Here is a 20556-nt window from a genome sequence, read left to right as displayed (position 1 = left end):
CTTGCAGATCAAAACCAATAGTGAGATTCAGATCATTTTAGAGCCATCAGGAGCACTGTTATGAAAAACAAAACAAGAAACACTACTAAAAGTTTTATGGAACCACATAAAATTCCTAGTAACCAAAGTAGTCATGAACGAAAATACCAAAGCAGGAGGCATTACACGTGCTGACTTTAAAATGTTACAACTGACACAGCCTCGTGTGGGCTGCATACGGACACACAGACCAGTGGAGCAGAATAGAGACTGGAAATGAAGCCCATGCATCTGCAGCCAACTGATCTTTGACAGAGGTGCCAAGAACATACATTGGGAAGAGCACATTCTTTCCAGTAAGTGGTGCTGCGAAAATTGGGTATCCACGTGTAGAAGAATGAAATACGGGACTAACCCCACCCCACCTCCCACCGTGTACAAAATCAGTGCATTAAAGACCTAAATATTTTAACTATTTCTCAGTTCTTGTCTTTGTAATATAATTGTGAATGATATAGCCACTGCAGGAGAAATTTGGAGGCAAAGCATGTCAGGCTCTCCTATACGTAACCATTTAAAGGAAAGTGAACCCATCTCAGACCTGAAAGTTTGAAACTATTAGAAGAAAACAGAGAAAATGCTTCAGGGCCATGACATGGGCAAAGATTTTTTTTGATCAGACCCCAAAAGCATACAAAACAAAAGCAGAACAGACAAGTGGAATTTTACTAAACCAAAAGGCTTCAGCACAGTAAAGGAAAAAGTAGAGTGAAGACAGGCTGCAGAATGGGAGAAAATATTTGCAATTTATACCTCTAGCAAGGAGTTAGTCACCAGAATAAGAGATTCAAACAACTCAATAGGCCCACAGTCATTTTTAAGTGGGCAATAAATCTAAACAGACATTTCTCAAAGGAAGTCACACAAATGGCCAACAGATGTGGAAAAAAAGTACACAGCATCATTAATCATCAAGGAAATGCAAATCAGAATCACAGTGGGATATCACCTCATTCCAGTTAGATTGGCTGTTATCAAAAAGACAAAAGATAACAAGTGATGGCTGGGTGTGGAGAAAGGGGAACCCTTGTACCCTGTTGGTGGGAATGTAAATTAATACAGCCATTGTGGAAAGGGTATGGAGTTTCCCCCCCCAAAAAACTAACCATAGACTTATCATGTGATCTAGCAGTCCTACTAAGAAAAAGGAAATCTCAGTTGTCAAAGAGACATCTGCACACTCTGGTTTATTGCAGCGCTATTTTCAATAGCCAAGAAATGGGAACAGCCTATGTGTTCAGCTGATGAATGGGTAAAGAAAATGTGGCACACTCACACACTGGAGTGCTACCCAACTGTAGAAAGGATGAAGTCTTGTCATTTACAACAGCGCTGATGGAGCTAGAGGTCATTATGTTAAATGAAATAAGCCAAGCACATAAATACAAGTGCCACAGGATCTCACTCACATGTGGAATCTAAACAAGGTGGATCACCTAGAAGTTAAAAGTGTAATGGTGGTTACCAGAGCCTGAAGAGACTTGGGGGTAGGTAGGGAGGGATAGGAAATGGATGATTAACAGGTACTGTGTTAGATATGAGCAAGAATCTGTGGTGCTGTAGTGTACCATAGTGGGACTATGAATACTGACAAGGGACTATATGTTTCCCTTTAAGAGAAACAAGAAGAAAGGGTTTATAATATTTTCACCATAAAGAAATGTTAAATGTTTGAGGAAACAGATATGTTTCCTCTGATTGAATGTTGCATAATGTACATGTGTTGAAACATCACATGATAACCCACAGATATTTACAGTTGTGTCAATTAAAAATTAAAATAGCAAATGTTACTAATAGAAACCTAAAAATAAAATAAAAAAAATGGAAATTAACACGGTTGGTGAGGATGTGGGAAAACTGGAAACTATATGTCTTACTGATAGGAATAGGAAATGGTGCAATCACCATGGAGCACACTGTAGCAGTTGTTCATAAAGTTAAACATAGAATTACATGTGATCTAGCAATCCCACTTTGAGGTATCAGACCAAAAGAATGGAAAGCAAGGACTCAGATTCTTGCAACAATGCCTATGGCAACATTACTAACAATAGCCAATAGATGGAAACAGTATTAATCAGTGTTTTCCATAGAAATGCAACCATAGAAGTATGTACATTGAAATTATCAAAAGGATGGACTTACACAATGAAGCTGATGTGCAAGTCCAAATCTGCAGTGTGGGCCGACAGACTCAAGACTCATGAGAGCTGATGCGCAGTTGTAGCTCGAGGGACAGAAGTGCAGTTAGTCTGCCACAAAATTCCTGTTTGTTAGGCAGTTTGTCTTTGTAGTCTAGTCAGGCCCTCAACTCCCTGGATGAGGTCTACCAACATCATTGAGGGCCGTCTTTTACCAGAGTTCACTGATTTGAATTTCATCTCATCTAAAAACACACTGAGTTGACACATAGAGTTAATCATTAAATAATCCATCTGCCCATCACAGATGAATGGACCAACAAAATATGTGTTAGACATATAGTAAAACATTATTCAGTCTTAAAAAGAATGAAATTCTGATACATGTTCCAACATGGGTGAACCTTTAAAACATTAAGCCACATGAAATAAACCAGACACCAAAAAACAGATACTGTGTGATTCTCTTATTTGAGTACCTAGAATAGGCAAATTCATAGAAAATAGTGGGTTACCAGGATCTAGGGAAGAGGAAAACAGGGAGTTATTGTTCAGTGGGTACAAGTTTCAGTTAGGGATGGTGAAAAAACTTCTGGAGCTGACTAGTGATAGTTGCACTTAATACCTCTGAATTGTATACTTAAACATGGTCAAATGCTAAATTTTACAGTATGTACATTTACCATAGGAATAAACAATACCATAATTTTGTCCATACAAACAAATGTGAGACTGGATAGACTGTACAATTAAAACATATTTAATGTTAAATGGAATATCTTCAGAAAGAGGGAAAATAATACCACTTAAAAACTTAGATTTATAGGGCCAGCGTTGTGACATAGTGGGTAAAGCCACCACCTACAATGCCAGCATCCCAATATGGGTGCCACTTCGTGTCCTGGATGCTCACTTCTGATCTAGCTCCCTACTAATGTGCCTGGGAAAGCAGTGGAAGATGGCCCAAGTCCTTGTATCTCTGTACCCACATGGGAGACCCAGATGAAGCTCCTGACTTCTGCTTTGGCCTGGCCTGCCTGTTGCAGCCATTTGAGGAATGAGCCAGTGGATGGAAGATATTTCTCTCTCTCTCTCTCTCTCTCTCTCTCTCTCTCTCTCTTTTTTTCTTTCTTTCTTTCTCTAATTCTGCCTTTCAAATAAATAAAAAAATCTTTAAATAAAAATTTAGGTCTACATAAGATTATGAAAAACGTTAGAGTTTATAAATAAGTGTGTGGCTGTATACTATTTCAATAATTGAAAGTCTCCTTAAATGCAATTGCCCGTTTAAACAAGAATAATATTTTTAAAATGTTGTGGGGTTTATAAAATATTTAGAAGCAAGATTCCACAAAAGATAGGGGAAATGGAAGGATACTTTTTGTAGGACACTGAGACCACATACATGAAGTAGTATAATGTTTTTCACAGGTAGACTGTAGTTTTTATATGCTAAGTGAAGAGGTGAGCAAACTTTTTAGGTCCAAATAGTAAATATTTTAGAATTTGCAGATAAGGCAAATAGAATTGTAAGGTATCCTCCAAGATTTTCCATTTCCTGCTGTCCCTACTGTGCATGCCTGCGCAAACCCTAGACTGGATATGGTGGGATTTACTCCTATGATTCAAGTATTTTCACAGCATAGTTGAGATAGTCGCATGAAGAGTTTAGAAGCAGAGCTTCTCTGGCTGGCTGTAGGAGGGTAATTCCCATGTGGCAGCCCGAAGGGAACGCAGTGCACATTGCTGGATGCCAGAGCAAGGGCCAGTGCAGAAAGAGACTGAGAGCAGCCATGGCTAATAGCCAGCAAGGCCACAGAACCTCAGTCCTAGAACCACAGAGATGGAATTCTGCAAGAGCGAGAATGAAGTTAGGAGTTCTTCCCCTGAGCCTCCAGGTGAGAACTCAGCCTGGCTGATTCTCTGATTTCACCTTTGTGTACCTGGGTCAGAGAAACTAAAGAACCTAATGAGCTAGTACATGAGTGTAAACATAAGGAGCTAATTCTGTGGTCATTTATTCTTGCAGCATTTCTCTGTCACAAAGTTTTCCTTTTTTTCACATTCTTGGGAAAATGTTAAATATGAGAACCATTTTTAACTCATGGACCATTTTTAAAAAAAGTCACAGAGTAGTTTTGATCCACAAAGTCTTGTTTGCTGCTTCTTGTTCTAGAATAATTACTGAGAAAACAAGAGAGGTATTATTATTAAGCCAATAGAGATAAAGAAGAATCTTAAAAGGTTTGGTTAAACCCTAAAGGACTCAGGAATAGAGATAGAAAGAAAAAAACAAATGCTGCCATTGGAAAGGAAATATAAAAATAATAGACTTAAACCCAGTCATATTAATGATTACACTAAATATAAATGGTCTAAATGCTTTAGTTAAAACGAGATTATCAGAGTAGTTAATATAAGACCCAACTGTATAATGACTAAAGACTCAGAAGTTTAAAAATTAAAAGATTAAAAAGGACATACTATTGAAATACAACCCCCCTGAAGCCCCAAGCAACCACTGTTTTATCTTTTGTCTCTTTAGATTTACCTGTTCTATACATTTCATAAAAGTGGCATCATACAATATATGGCTTTTAGTAACATTCTTAGCATACTAGTTTCAAGGTTTATCCATCTTGTAGCATTTATTAATATGTCATTATTTTAGTGCCAAATAATACTCCACCGTGCAGACATACCATATGTTGTTTATTCTTTCATCAGTTGGTGGATGTTTGTATTGTCTGCATTTTGGCTATTTTGAAAATGTCACTATGAACATTCGCATACAAATGTTTGTGTAGACATGTGTTTTCATTTCTCCTGTGTATATGCTTAGGAGTGGAATTGCTGGGTCATATGGTAACTTGGTTTAAGTATCTGTGTAGCGCTAGCATTCACCTTCCACATTTTAGTATATTATTTAGATGCCGTAGTCTGTTTCGTAATGTTTCACAGAGTTTTTCTCATTGGTTTTGTTTTATACCCTTATTATTGGTGAAGTTTCTTTTAGTATTGCATTCAATATCTTACTTCTGATGACAGAGTCCATGTATTAGTCATCATAAATGCTTGTAGCAGCATCTGAGATTCTGCTTTTTTCTTTAGGAAAGCTAAAATGTTTTGTTCTTAGTCCTTTAGTCATCTGAAATTGTTTCTTCTTTTTTTTTTTTAACTGAAGTTACACAATTGGTTTATGTCTTTTCTTAAATTTATTTATTTACGTAATGACACAATTATATAGAGAGAGGCAGAGATATTCCATCTAGCCAAATGTTGGCAATGGCCAGAGCTGAGCCAGGCCAGAGCCAGGAGCTTCATTTCAGTGTCCCACATGGGTGGCATGGGCCCAAGTGCTTGGACCATGTTGTGCTGCTTTCCCAGGTACGTGAGCAGGAACTGAGTCAGAAGTAGAACAGCCAAGATTTGAACTGGCACTCATACACGATGCTGGCATCCCAGGTGGGAGCTTAGCTGCTGTGCTATAACACTGACCCACCAGCCCTGATTATTTTCTTTAAGGGTGACTGACTTTAGGGGTGAGTTGGTATGGTGAGGATTGGAAGTGGCAGTCAAGAGAAAGATTTCCAGAAGGAACAAGTTGACAGTTGGTCCCCTCCCCACAGCTTTTCAAAGATTATTTATTTTATGTGAAGGGCAGAGTTACAGAGAGGGAGAGAGAGAGAGAAATCTTCCATCCACTGGTTCACTTCCTGACTGAGCAAGACTGAAGCCAGGAGCCAGCAGCTTCATCCAGATCTCCCACATGGGTGGTAGGGGCCCAAACACTTCTGCCATTTGCCACTGCTCTTCCCAGGCGTTTAGCAGGGAGCTGGAGTAGAAGTGGAGCAGTCAGAATATGAACTGGCACCCACATGGGATGCAGTGTCTCATACGGTGGCTTTACCCACTACACCACAGCACCAGCCCTGACAGTTGCCTTTTATTGGCTTGCTTAAGGAGCTCCTGACAAGACAGTGGAGAGAATGAGGAAAATGGAAGATAGTTGTTAGTAAAATACCATTTTACTTGTTACAGCTTCAGTGCTGCAAGTTTCAAACTTTTGAAACCTGCCTTGGTTTGTGATTCCTCCAAAGCATAAAGGTTTTGGGGTTTACTTTTCCTTCATTGTCATCTTCTTTCTATTTGTTTTAAAATAAAACTTGCTACACTACGATTGTAAGAGGTGGTAAGAAAGTCTCTTGAGGCCGGTGCCGTGGCTCAACAGGCTAATCCTCCGCCTAGCAGCGCTGGCACACCGGGTTCTAGTCCCGGTCGGGGCGCCGGATTCTGTCCCAGTTGCCCCTCTTCCAGGCCAGCTCTCTGCTGTGGCCTGGGAGTGCAGTGGAGGATGGCCCAAGTGCTTGGGCCCTGCACCCCATGGGAGACCAGGAGAAGCACCTGGCTCCTGCCTTCGGATCAGCGCGGTGTGCCGGCCGCAGCGCGCCGGCCACAGCGGCCATTGGAGGGTGAATCAACGCCAAAGGAAGACCTTTCTCTCTGTCTCTCTCTCTCTCTCACTCTCACTGTCCACTCTGCCTGTCAAAAAAAAAAAGAAAAGAAAAAAAAAGAAAGTCTCTTGATTCCCAGTCTTATTTACCACATTTCATCACAATATGTTCCTGGTTTTCAGAAACACCTTAGAAGTCTATTTAAAATGTCAGTTGCTTTAGGGCAGTTAATATGAAAAGCAGGAAATATGAAAAACGCATGGGTCTCTTGGCTCCCAATGTAGTGTTCTGAGTTATTACATTGGATTCCATAGAAATAGTCTATGGAGTCAGTGGTTGGCTCCAGCTGCAGGAAGTTTAGAACATCAGACGAAACAGGCTGTAGGGCTGGGGAACTCTTCTTGTGTTTGGATCAAGTGGGGTATAGGAATAGTGAAGATTTTAAGGGTCATAGATTTTACTTAGTTTGTCTTTTTTTTTTTTTTTTAAAGATATATTTATCTACTTGAAAGGCAGAGCTAGGGGGTGGCGCCGTGGCTCACTTGGTTAATCCTCTGCCTGTGGTGCCAGCATCCCATATGTGCACCGGCTCTAGTCCCAGTTGCTCCTCATCCAGTCCAGCTCTCTGCTGTGGCCCGGGAGGGCAGTGGAGGATGTCCCAAGGGCTTGGACCCCTGCACCTACATGGGAGACAGGAAGATGCACCTGGCTCCTGGCTTTTGATTGTCACAGCGCCGGCTATAGTGGCCATTTGTGGAGTAAACCAACGAAAGGAAGACCTTTCTCTCTGTCTCGCTCTCTTTCTCTCTCACTGTCTATAACTCTTATTTGTCAAATAATGGAAAAAAAAAAAAAGGCAGAGCTACAGAAAGGCAGAGAGAGAGGTCTTTCATCCTCTGGTTCACTCCCCAGATGGTCACAAGGGCCAGAGATATGTTGATCCAAAGCCAGGCGCCAGGAGCCTCCTCTGGGTCTTCCACGCGGGTGCAGGGGCCCAAGGACCTGGACCATCCCCTACTGCTTTTCCAGGCCACAGCAGAGAGCTGGATTGGAAGTGGAGCAGCTGGGACTCAAACTGGCACCCATAGAGGATTCCGACACTGCAGGAGGCAGCTTTACCTGCTATGCCACTGCGCCAGCCCCTAGTTTGTCTTTGATCTTAGGTGTATTATGTCACTAAGAAATACAGTGTTATAACTGTTCTTTAAAAAAACACTCTTCTCTGTTGTTTAGTAGCATTGTAACCTTCAGCAGGTTCCTTACCTATGAAATAAGAATAAAAACTCTATCTAATAGAGTAGTTGCATGGATTGGAAATTGGTGTTTCTACTTTAGTGCAGTGTCTGGAATATATAAAATGTGATCATGAGTTATGGCTCTTATTTCCTTTTTTTAAAAAGATTTTATTTGAGAGGTAGAGTTACAGACAGTGAGAGGGAGAGATAGAAAGGTCTTCCGTTCGTTGGTTCACTCTCCAAATGGCCAAATGGCCAGAGCTGCGCCGATTCGAAGCCAGGAGATAGGTGCTTCTTCCCAGTCTCCCATTTGGGTGCAGGGGCCCAAGCACTTGGACCGTCTTCTACTGCTTTCCCAGGCCATAGCAGAGAGCTGGATTGGAAGAGGAGCAGCCAGGACACAAACTAGCGCCCATATGGGATGCCAGTGCCACAGGCAGAGGATTAACCTACTGCACCACAGCACCGGCCCCTGGTTCTTATTTCTTTTAAGATTTATTCTATTTATTTGAAAGGCAGACTGACAAAGAAGAGACAAAGAAATAGAGATCTTCCATTTGCTGGTTCACTGCTCAAATAGTCACAATGGCTGGGATTGGGCCAGGCTGAAGCCAAGAGCCTGAAACTCCATCCTGGTCTCCCATGTGGATGGCAGTAGTTGGGCCATCTTATACTGCATTCCCAGGCACATTAGCAAGGAGCTGTATTGGAAGCTGGACAGCCAAGATGAAGCTCTGTATGAGCCCTGTGCTCTGGTATAAGATGCTGGTATCATAGGAAGCAGCTTAACTCTCAGCTCCACAATGCCCACCCCTACTTCTTATTATTGCTTCCAAGTAGAGTCTACATTGTGCTAAGTTTGCAAGTCAGCACTAGCTTAATCCTCTAGCTGTGATCTAAGGATATTAGTCTTTATATCCTGAGTCCTACTCTTGAGGGTGGGTTAGAGAAATGAAGAATACAAAACAGGGATTCTGCTATTGCTCATATGTCAAGTGGTTCCAAAGAAGTAAAGTTCTTTTACTTAACTACTTGCTAAGACCGTATTCTCAAAACCAAAAGCAATTAGAGACAGTATCTTTTTTGGAAATAGTTTTTTATTTGGCAGTACAGTGGAAATGGACTTTTTCATAGTTAACAAAAGAAAACACAACATTACTAGTTGGGAGCCAAGAATCATCTAGGTAGTCCTCTGAGAAGACTCAGAATACAGACAGTGGCTTGCAGGCAGCCTCAGGAAGGCGACCGATGTGGGAGCACAGACAGCCAGCGTAGCTTCCCACAGCTGTCCGCACACCGTGAAGCCTCTCACATCCCCTAAACAAGGGAGTCTCAAGTCTATTGATGGTTCATCTTAGATTTTTAAGTTTCACTTTTTATCTCATTACAGGAAGAACAGTTAACATGAAATCTACCTTCCTGCCCAGTTTTTTAATGTATAGTATAGTTTTGTTATGTACATGCACAAGGTTGCCCAGCAGGTCTCTGGAACTTACTCATCTTCCATAGCTGAAACTTCGTGCTCATTGAGCAACTGCCCGTTTCCTGCAGCCCTGAGCGCCTGACAGCCACCATCCTACTTACTGCTCTGTGAGTTTCACTAGTTCAGATCCTTCACCCAGGTAGGAATCATGCAGCATTGTCCTTCTGACACTGGCTTGTTTCACTTCACATAATGTCTTCAAGGTTGATCCATGTTGTCACAGATTGCAGGATTTTCTTCCTCTTTAGGAGCTGAATAATATTTCATCATCTGAGTATGTGCCACATATTCTTTTTCTGTTACTTTGTCAGTAGACATTTATTTCCATGTCTTGGCTGTGGTGAGTCATGCTGCGGGGAATATGAGAGTGCTAATCTCTCTTCTGGTATGCAGAATATTATAAATACTAGTGGTCTGTCAACATGATCTAAGTGATTTTAAGTAGAATTCTATTAAATGTCAGTGAAATATACTAATTGTTTTAATTTGTTTGTTCTGAGTGGGTTTAATGTCACCACTTTTTTAATCCATTATGTTTCCTAAGGTAAAGACAAGTTTCAGCCCACCTAGCATTGAGTTAATGTTGATTCTTTAAAATGGTTTTTAAATTTGTTTGTTGTAGTAAAAAAAAAAAACATTTAAATGTTACTGTCTTTTTGTAAAAAGCACTTGAGAACAGATTCTGCTTTAAATCCCTGCTTGATTTTGTCAGAAACAGGACTTCTTGGGGAATGGACTGTTGGTCATTGATGGCTCTTTTGACACAATAGTAGTCTAGTGTTAAAACTAAAATGTCTTAAGGCTAACATTGTGACATAACAGGTAAAGCCACCACTTGTCATGCTGATAGCGGCATCCCATATGGGCACCAGTTTGTGTCCTGCCTGCCCCACTTCTGATCCAGCTCCCTGGTAATGTCCTGGAAAAAGCAAAGATGGTCCAAGTGTTCAGACCTCTGCCACCCACAGGGGAGACCTGGATGCAGCTCCTGGCTCCTGGCTTAAGCCTGACCCAGCCCTGGTTGCCATCTGGGGAGTAAACCAGAAGATGGAAGATCTCTCTCTTTCTGTCTCTCCCTCTCTCTCTGTAACTCTTTCAAATAAATAAATAAATGCATAAATCATTATTTTTTAAATGCATGGGAAATGAAATGAAAAGATGTTTGTTTTTTTAAAAAAGCAAAAACAAATAAAACCTGAGGGCAGCATTGTATTTAGCAGGTAAAGCTGCCCGCTGTGACACCGGCGTCCCATATGGGTGCCAGTTTGTGTCCCAAATGCTTGGGCGCCTGCACTCACATGGGAGACCCAAAAGGAGTTCTAAGCTTCTGGCTTTAGCTTGGCACAGCCCTGACTGTTGGGGTCATCTGAGGAGTGAACCAGTAGATGGAAGATCTCTCTATCTCTCCCTCTCTCTCTAATTCTGCCTTTCAAATAAATTTCTTAAATCTTTTAAAAAATTAAATTTCTTAAAAATAAACCAAAATGTCTTTATGATGTACTAAGAATAAACCTATTGCTATTCCTCAGTATCACAGCACCTTCAAAATCCAATTCAGTTATCTCTTTTTCCAGGTGCCAGCCCTTATCTCCTAGCCCTAAGTAATCCTCCTTTGGACTCAAGTATCATTATTTATACCTCTCTTTGTAGTTATAAATTGGACCTTCAAGTATAATTATTTGCATTTCTTTTTCCTAGTAAAATCTAAGTCCCTAAAGGTATTAACTGTTAAACATACAGATAAACTCAGCAGATCAATTGTTGAACATCTCCTTTATCCAAATACTGTGCAATGAAGTATACAAACATAAGTTTTACACAGCTCTTGTCAATCATTTTATTCCTCCTAGTGCCTAGTCTCCCTCTTTTGTCTTTTAAATTTTTTTATTTATTTGAAAGTCAGATCTTGGCGGGCACTATGGCTCACTAGGCTAATCCTCCACCTGCGGTGCCGGCAATCCGGGTTCTAGTCCCAGTTGGGGTGCCGGTTCTTTCCCGGTTGCTCCTCTTCCAGTCCAGCTCTCTGCTGTGGCCCAGGAACGCAGTGAAGGATGGTCCAGGTGCTTGGACCCTGCACTCACATGGGAGACCAGGAGGAAGCACCTGGTTCCTGGCTTCGGATCGGCGCAGCGCGCCGGCTGTATCAGCCATTGGAGGGGTGAGCCAATGGAGGGAAGAACTTTCTCTCTGTCTCTCTCACTGTCTAACTTTGCCTGTCAAAAAAAATAATAAATAATTTTTAAAAATTCAGATCTTGGATCTGTTGGTTCACTCCTCACTTGCCTGTGAAAGCTGGGGCTGGGCCTGTGCCAGAGGAAGCCAGGAGTCAGAAATTCCATACAGGTCTCCCACAGAAAAGGACACATGTACTTGTGCCATCACCTGCTGCTTCCTAGGGTACACATTAGCAGAAGCTAGAATCCGAAGGGGAGCTGGGGTTCAAACCTAGGCACTTTGGTATGGGATGTGAGAGCCCCAAACAGAGTCTTAACCTCTGCATCAAATGTGTAGTCTGACTTTTTAAAAAATATATTCCATTATACTCTTTTTTTCCCTCCTGCTTCTCTTGCCACTACTTCACGGTATATTTTGCCTCTTCCCCTAATAGCTTTTGAAATAATGAGATGTTTGAGCTGTGTTCTAGAGTTATCTTCTCTTTTCAGTGCACACTCTTTCCAGATGATCTCATTTGTTGTCATGCATCTGAAATGTCACCTCCAAGCCAGTATCCCTCTAGTGCAGATACTTTTCTGAACAAGACCATGTTACAATTGCATTTGAAGTCTCATGGGCATTAGGAAAACAAATGTCTTAAAATCCTTAATCTTTAGGATGTTTGGGAATATGGTACAATAGGGAGGGTGCTTACTGCTCTAGCCTAGGGGAGGATAATTACAAAAAAAAAAAGTGAAGAGAGCAATCTCAGCATAGGGTTAGGGAGAAAACAAGGAAACTACACACAAATTGGGGGGACACTGTGGACCTACATGGAGGGTGTGGACGTGCACAGCTCTGGATCCCAGCAGCCAAGAGCCCCAGCACCAGCTTCGGTGTGAGGTGAGACCAGAGTGCAGCAGCCCAAGCCACTGGCAATAAAGCTGTGGGAAGAGCCTGGTGTGTGTCTGGCTTGGAGCCCTGCAGGGGACAGTGTACCTGACAATGTAGAAGGGAAAAAAGGGGGGGGGGCACATTTCTCTCTCCCTGACCACCCAGTACTGGCATCCTGTAACAAGCCAAGAGAAAGCAGGCGCCATTTTAGAATATGTAATAGCTGCGCCAACTCATGTCCGCATGCCCAGTGACCAGCCAAGAGAAGAAGCCTGAGTCTGGCTGGGAGAACTGACAGGGGCCTGGGAGCTCGTGACTGTGGGAGCCTTGTGTGCTGGACTTGTGGCCGTGTGGGAGGGAATAGGGTGTCGCTAGGTCTTTGGGCAGTCACTGTGGGCATCACCACATGCTTGGGGCTCCCTGATGCCTGATGAGGGTCACTGCTGCAGGATCTGTGCTCGTACTGAGGACTGCATGGATCCTTTGTATGGTTCTTGTGGCAATGGGGATAAATATTGTACCCATGGGGGCTAGCGCCCTGGCATTAGTCTCCATTAAGGAGAGGAGGTGAATATGAGACTACACCAACAGAGCTGAGCAAAAAGTTTTCCCGGGCCCAACTCGTTGTCACCTAGGACACTCCCTCACCCTGGAGCACTGAATAGAACTCGCTGACCACACCCAGCACACACCTCTGGATATTCACTGAAAGAGCAGATACTCTACTAAGCCAGAGAGACATGGTCCAAAAATAAAACCCATCACAATGAAAAAAAAAAAAATCACCACAAATTCCTAATAATAAACACAGCAATTCAAGAAACAAGAATAAAGAAGAAAACATGATACCCCAAAATACTGGAATGTGAAGATGAACTGATGAAATGCCAGAAACAGCATTCAAAACATTTTTGATCATAGGATTACTTAGAAGTAATCAGAAGCAAATTCATGAACTAAAATCCTTACATAACATGAATGAAAATATTTCCCACGAAATTGAGATTTTAAAGTGAAATCAAAACAAAATGTTGGCAGTGAAGAATTCAATAGAACAAATAAAAAATACAGTGGAAAGCCTTAAGAACATACTTAATGAGGGAAAAGACAGAATATCCGAGTTAGAAGACAAACCTCTGGGAGACAAAAAAAAAAAAAAAAAAAACAGAAATTAGAAAAAGTGTGTCAGAGATTTATAGGATACTATTAAACAACCCAACAAATGGGTCTTAGGAGTTCCTGAAGATTTGGAAAGAGAAAATGGATTAGAAGGCCTTTTTATTGAAATAATTACAGAAAACTTCCCTAATTTGGAGAAAGGGATGTCCAAATACAGGAAGCACATAGAACTCCTAATAGACATGACCAGAAAAGATCTTCACCACAACACATTGTAGTCCACCTTTCCACAGTAAAGCATAAGGAAAAAATTCTAAAATATATAAACTCCACTAAGCCACAGAGACATGGCATTATGGGAAAAAGTCATTATTTATCAATAGTCACCTTGAATGCAAATGGCCTCAAATCTCCAGTTAAAAGATACAGACTGCCTGAATGGATTAAAAAATTAAACTTATGTATTTTCTGCCCACTAGAAACATATCTCGCCAACAAAGATACATGCAGACTCAAACAGAAACCAAAGAAGAGTTGGTATAGCTGTCCTAATATCAAGCAAAATAGACTTTAACACAAAAACTGTTAGACAAAGAAGGGCATTGTGTAATGATTAAGGGATCAATTCAACAGGAAGATGTAACTATTATATATGCACCTAATTACAGGGTATCTGGCTATTTAAAAGAAATATTAATGGATTTAAAAGGAGACATAGACTCCCATTCAGTAGTAATGGGGGACTTCAGTACCCCACTTTCAGCAATGGACAGATCAACCAGACAAAAAATCAGCAAGAAAACATTAGAGTTAATTTATATTATAGACCAAATTGACTTCACACCACTGACCCAACTACCCCCCCCCCAAAAAAAGAAAAGAAGTAGAATAACCAAATCATTAAAATTCGAGATGAAAAAGGAAAGGTAATAACAGATACCACAACAACAAAAAAAAGAATAATCAGAAATTACTACAAAGAGCTGTATGGCAACAAACCAGGAAACCTAAAAGAAATGGATAGATTCCTGGAAAATTAGAACCTACCTAAATTGAGCCATGAAGACATAGAAAACCTAAACAGACCAATAACCAAGATGGAAATTGAATCAGTAGTAAAGACCCTCTAAGCAAAGTAACATCCAGGACCAGATGGCTTCACTGCTGAATTCTACCATACATTTAAAAAAGAACTAACTCCAATTCTTCTAAAGCTATTAAAAACAACTGAAAAGGAGGGACTCTTCCGAATTGCCTTCTGTGAAGCCAGCATCATTTTAATTCCTAAGGTGATGATAATGATACACAAAATGATACAACAGAGAAAGAGAACTACAGAACAGTTTACCTGATGAACATATATGCAAGAAATCCTCAACAAAATACTAGTCAGTGAAATCCAAAAGCACATCAGAAAGATCATTTACCTGGACCAATTATCCCAGGTATGCAGGGATGGTTCAGCATTCACAAGTCAACCAATGTCATACACCACATTAACAAACTGAAGAATAAAAATCATACGATTATCTCAATAGATGCAGAGATAGCATTTGATAAAATACAGTGCCCTTTCAGGATGAAAACTTTAAGCAAATTGGGTGTAGAAGGAACATTCCTCAACACAAGCAAGGCAATTTATGACAAACCCATGGCCAGCGTCCTATTGAATGGGGAGAAGTTGGAAGCATTCCCACTGAGATCCAGAACAGACAGGGATGCGCACTATTGCTATATCAGTATGTTAATATATGTTAATATAGCATCACTATTGCTATTCAGTATAGTCCTGCAAGTTTTAGCCAGAGCCATTAGACAAGAAAAAGAATTCAAAGGGATACAAATTGGGAAGGAGGAAGTCAAACGATCTCTATTTACAGATGACATGATTCTATATATAGGGTATCCAAAAGATTCCACTAAGAGTCTATTAGAATTCATAGAAGAGTTTGGTAAAGTGGCAGGATATAAAATCAACACCAAAAATCCATAGCCTTTGCATACACAGACAATGCCATGTCTGCAAAAGAATTTCTAAGATCAATCCCATTCACAGTAGCTACCAAAAAAAAAAAAATACCTTGAAATAAATTTAACTAAGGATGTCAAAGATCTCTACGATGAGACTTACAAAACATTAAAGAAAGAAATAGAAGATGACACCAAAAAGTGGAAAAATCTTCCATGATCGTGGATTGGAAGACTTAGTATCATCAAAATACCCATATTACTGAAAGCAATTTGCAGATTCAATATAAAATGATGCTGAAATTCATACAGAAACATAGGAGACCCTGAATAGCTAAAGCAATCTTACACAACAAAACAAAGCAGGAGGGATCACAATACCAGGTTTCAGGCCGGCGCCATGGCTCATTTGGCTAATCCTCCACCTGTGGCGCCAGCATCCTGGGTTCTAGTCCCGGTTGGGGCTCCAGATTCTGTCCTGGTTGCTCCTTTTCCAGTCCAGCTCTCTGCTGTGGTCTGAGAAGGCAGTGGAGGATGGCCCAAGTGCTTGGGCTCTGCACTCTCATGGGAGACCAGGAGGAAGCACCTGGCTCCTAGCTTCAGATCGGCGCAGCGCGCTGACCGTAGCAGCCATATGGGGGGTGAACCAACGGAAAAGGAAGACCTTTCTCTCCCTCTCTCTCTCTCTCTCTAACTCTGCCTATCAAGAAAAGAAAAGAAAAACAATACCAGGTTTCAAATCATACTACGGGGAAGTTATATTCAAAACAACCTGGTTCTGGTAAAAGATCAAACTTGAAGATCAGTGGAACTAATTAAAACCTCCAGAAATCAACCCACATATCTCCAACCAACTTATCTTTGGCAAAGGTGGTAAAATCAATCCCTGAGCAAGGACAGTCTCTTAAACAAATCTCACTGGGAAAACTAGATCTCCACATGCAGAAATGAAAAGCAAGACCCTTACCTTAGACCTTACACAAAAATCCACTCAAAGTTCATTAAAGACCTGAATCTACAATCTGATACCATCAAATTATTAGAGAATGTTGGAGAAACCCTGCAAGACATTGACATAGACAAAGAGTTCCTAAAAACAAACAAAAACAAAAAAAACGAAAAAACAAACCAGAGGCACAGGCAGTCAAAGCCAAAATTGAGAAATGGGATTACATCAAATTGATAAGCTTACGCACTGCAAAAAACACACACACACACAAAAAACCCTCAGCAAAGTGAAGAGAAAACCTGCAGAATAGAAGAAGTTAATTGCAAACTATGCAACTGATAAAGGATTAATAACCAGAATATGCACAAAGACCAAGAACCTCAACAACTAAAACAGCACAGTTAAGAAATGGGCAAAGGACTAGAACAGGCATTTTTCAGAAGAGGAAATCTGGGTGTCCAACAGACACATGAAAAAATGCTCAGGATCACTAGCCATCAGAGAAATGCAAATCAAAACCATAATGAGGTTTCACCTCAGCCCTGTTAGAATGGCTTTCATGCAGAAATCAACAAATAACAAATGTTGGCAAGGATGTTGGGGAAAAAGCTCCCCTGATCTGCTGTTGGTGGGAATGTAAACTGGTACAACCACTGTGGAAGACAGTATGGAGATACCTCAGAAGTCAAAATATAGGCCTACCATATGACCTAGCCATCCCATTCCTGGATGTTTACCCAACTGAAATGAAAGAGTAATCTGTACCCCCCCCCCATGTTTATTGCACTTCAGGTCATAATAGCTGAAATATGGAGTCAAACCAAAGGCCCATCACTTGAAGATTGGATAAAGAAATTATGGGGGCCGGTGCTGTGGTGTAGCGCCGCCGTCTGCAATGTTGGCATCCCATATGGGCACCGGTTTGAGACTTGGCTACTCCACTTCCAATCCAGCTCTCTGCTGTGGCCTGGGAAAGTAACAGAAGATGGCCCAAATCCTTGGGCCCCTGCACCCACCGGGGAGACCCAGAAGCAGATCCTGGTTCCTGGCTTCAAATCGGCACAGCTCCGGCCATTGCAGCCAGCTGGGGAGTGAACCAGCAGATGGGAGACCTCTCTTTCTCTTCGTTTCTTTCTCTCGCTGCCTCTCCTCTCTCTCTGTGTAATTGTGACTTTCAAATAAAATAAATAAGTCTTTAAAAAAATTATGGGATATGTACACCATGGAATACTACACAGCAGTACAAAAAAATGAAATCCTGTCATTTGCAACCAAATGGATGAAACTGGAAGATATCATACTTAGTGAAATAAATCAGTCCCAAAAGGGCAAATACCATATGTTCTCTCTGATCTGTAATACTAATAGGACACCTAAAAGGTAATCTGTAAAAGTGAAATTGACACTTTGAGATGCAGCAAGTTTGAACAGCCCCTGTCTCAACTGTTGAGGAGCAGGGTTATATATATATATATATATATATATATATATATATATACACACACACACAATTTGTTAAACTCTTTACGTAGTAGAGTTAATCATATGTGTATAAAGTTAATTGAAAATAGATATTAGTAAAATAAAAGAATGAGAATAGGAGAGGGAGGAGGAAGGGGGGAGGGCAGGTACGTTTGGAAGAATCACCATGTTCTTAAAGTTGTATTTATAAATGCATGAAGTTTGTATTCCTTAAATAAAAGGTTTCTGGGGAAAAATACTTATGAAAACAATTTAAAAATAAATTTTTTGGTACAAAAGAAGTCTTCCCCCAAATCTGGTCCCACTCTTTAGGGAGCACTTTTTGCCACCTAGCTGACAAACCAAAATCTTGCTCAGTGCAAGTTTTCTCACCTTCCACACTGAGTTCAATACCACATTCTGTTGATTCGACCTGCAGAGGTATCCCTCCTCTGGGCTCTGCTCTCTACTTTGCATTCCCACATGCCAGCCCACAGTGTAGGCACAGAGGCCTCTTTGGCCCATCACAAAGCCCTCCCTGGATTCATTTAAAGTTACAGAAGAGATCTTGCTTTAAAATCCCTCCCTAAATCTCATTGTTCTTAGGATAAGATTTAGAAATTCTTATTAGGGCTTCAGTGCTATAACACCAGGCCTGCAGTCCTGGCCCACCCCACTCTCCTCCCTCTGGCCGGAGTCCAGTAACAGTAGCATTCCTTACTTTCCGAGATTGGCTGATTCTTCAGGGTTTCTGCGCAAGTTGTACCTTTTGAAGACCCCCTTCACCAAGTAAGCTCCCACTCACCCCCTCCCAACTCAAACCTCATTTCCTCCCATAGGCTCTATGCAGCCCCTAGACTGAATTAGACCCCACTTCCCCTCTGCCTCCACGTGTCCTGAGCGTCTCCTTTGTAGAAACTGGTAGTTGGTTTGATTTAGTTTGTGGGCTCTGCATCTGGCTCCCCCGTTGTTCTGGCAGATCCATGAGGGTCGGAATCATGTGGGTTTTCTTACTGCCAGCCTCAGGCTGGACATGTGGTGGAAAGGCTGTAAATATTTGCAGAATGAGTAAAATAAATAGAAAATAAAAGCTGAAAAACACACTGAAATACTGTGTTACAGGATGTGCTGAAAACTTAAGGCTGTAACTTGATAATATGGACATAAGTTTCTGCCACCCATATGAAGGCCTTAGTAGTTCATGACTAAACCAGACATGTGCTGTTTTTCTGATATGTCCAATGTAAGTAGTATTACTAGAAAAGATATCGGGCAACAGGAAAAACATAAAAAATAATGTATTGATGACCACAGTTTGGTTCTGTTCCAGACGCTCGGTCTCTGTGATGAGCTTACTTTCCCGTGGGGGCAGGTTGTACACAAGAACACAGACAATCTCAGATCTTGAGAGATGTGGTAGAATAAGGAGAACAGTAACAGCACAGAGAGGGTGGCTACAGGAGACTGATTTGAGCACATGCCATTGGAGCTGACACTGGAATGACAAGGAGTCGCCATCACTTGGCACCTGTGGGGAGAGCCTTCCAGGCATAGGAGCAGCAAATGCAAAACACTGAAGCAGGCATCAGCCAGCCATGTCCAGGAAACAGGGCTGGCCTCGGAAGCACTGGACAGAGACGAGTATAAACCTCTGGAGTCAGAGCTCTGACCCTTTTCCTGCATTATTAGCCTTTTATCCCAAAATGGAGATCATGCTGATGTCTGGCTCATAGGGCTTTTGTTTTGCTGAATAAAATTATGCACACAAACAGTAGTAGTCATAGACATCATTGATAACTTAAACAGAATCCATAGCTACCCCGTAGGATTCATGTGAAGGAAAAACTGGCAAACTGGATATAACTTACACTAATGGATAATGTTTATATGATTATTCGCTTATTATCTTTTAGGAGGCCAGTGCAGTATCCATTAGTCTACCAGGGCTATTTAACTTACTTTCTTTTAAAATAATGTGCTGTGTTGCAGTTTATAAATGTTAATTAATTTCCATTAATTTCTTATAAAAGGTTAAAAAGCTGAAGAGAGAACTCTCACAGATGAAGCAAGAGCTGCTCTATAAAGAACAAGGCTTTGAAACGTTACAACAGTGAGTATAAAAATCCTGAAATTGACTTTAGCATGAGTCAGAGTTCCCTAACTAATACAAAGAAAATAGAGGTTCTCAGTGCTCAATGAAACCATGAAAAACTCAAAACTCTGCATCAGATGTTAAAGGAAAAAAATCCACCACTACAAAAAGCTATACACTTTGAAAATGTTTGAAGTATTTTTTAATCATTGGAGATCCAAAGAAAACAAAGTGAAATCCTGACTTGGCCCCCCTGGATCCCAGCCAGCCTCCTGCAGGACGTGGAGTGGAGCTGGAGAGCTGGCCTGGGACGTGCCTCTTCACATTGTGCCCTGGAGACTGTACCCGGTGGGCTGCACTCGACCCCGGGGAGCCCGCGGCGGCCGAGCCCTTGGGTGGAGGCATCTGTCTGCCTGTGTGCCCCCCCAGACGCTGTCGGCTTATCTCAGGGGAGCAAGAACAAGGCAGGTGTCGGCAAGGGAGTGTGAGTGTGCTCCTCGCTTCCTGGCTCTCGTCTGTCCTGGCCAGGTAGCTGCTGAAGTCTGAGGTGCCCCTAGCAAAGCC

At 41.4% G+C, this 20556-nt stretch overlaps 1 protein-coding gene across 1 annotated transcript in view; it reads left to right on the top strand.

The window, feature by feature from the left end:
- The window catches only part of WWC2 (WW and C2 domain containing 2), a 244760-nt gene that overhangs the window by 144096 nt on the left and 80108 nt on the right, over nucleotides 1-20556 (top strand). The window contains exon 5 of the mRNA XM_062213362.1: nucleotides 19931-20010. Coding sequence (XP_062069346.1) covers nucleotides 19931-20010 — 80 coding nt within the window. The remainder of the gene's footprint in view (nucleotides 1-19930; nucleotides 20011-20556) is intronic.

Source organism: Lepus europaeus, chromosome 16 (assembly GCF_033115175.1).
Source record: "Lepus europaeus isolate LE1 chromosome 16, mLepTim1.pri, whole genome shotgun sequence".
NCBI classification, from domain to species: Eukaryota; Metazoa; Chordata; class Mammalia; order Lagomorpha; family Leporidae; genus Lepus; species Lepus europaeus.
This window is presented reverse-complemented; position numbering and strand designations above follow the sequence as displayed.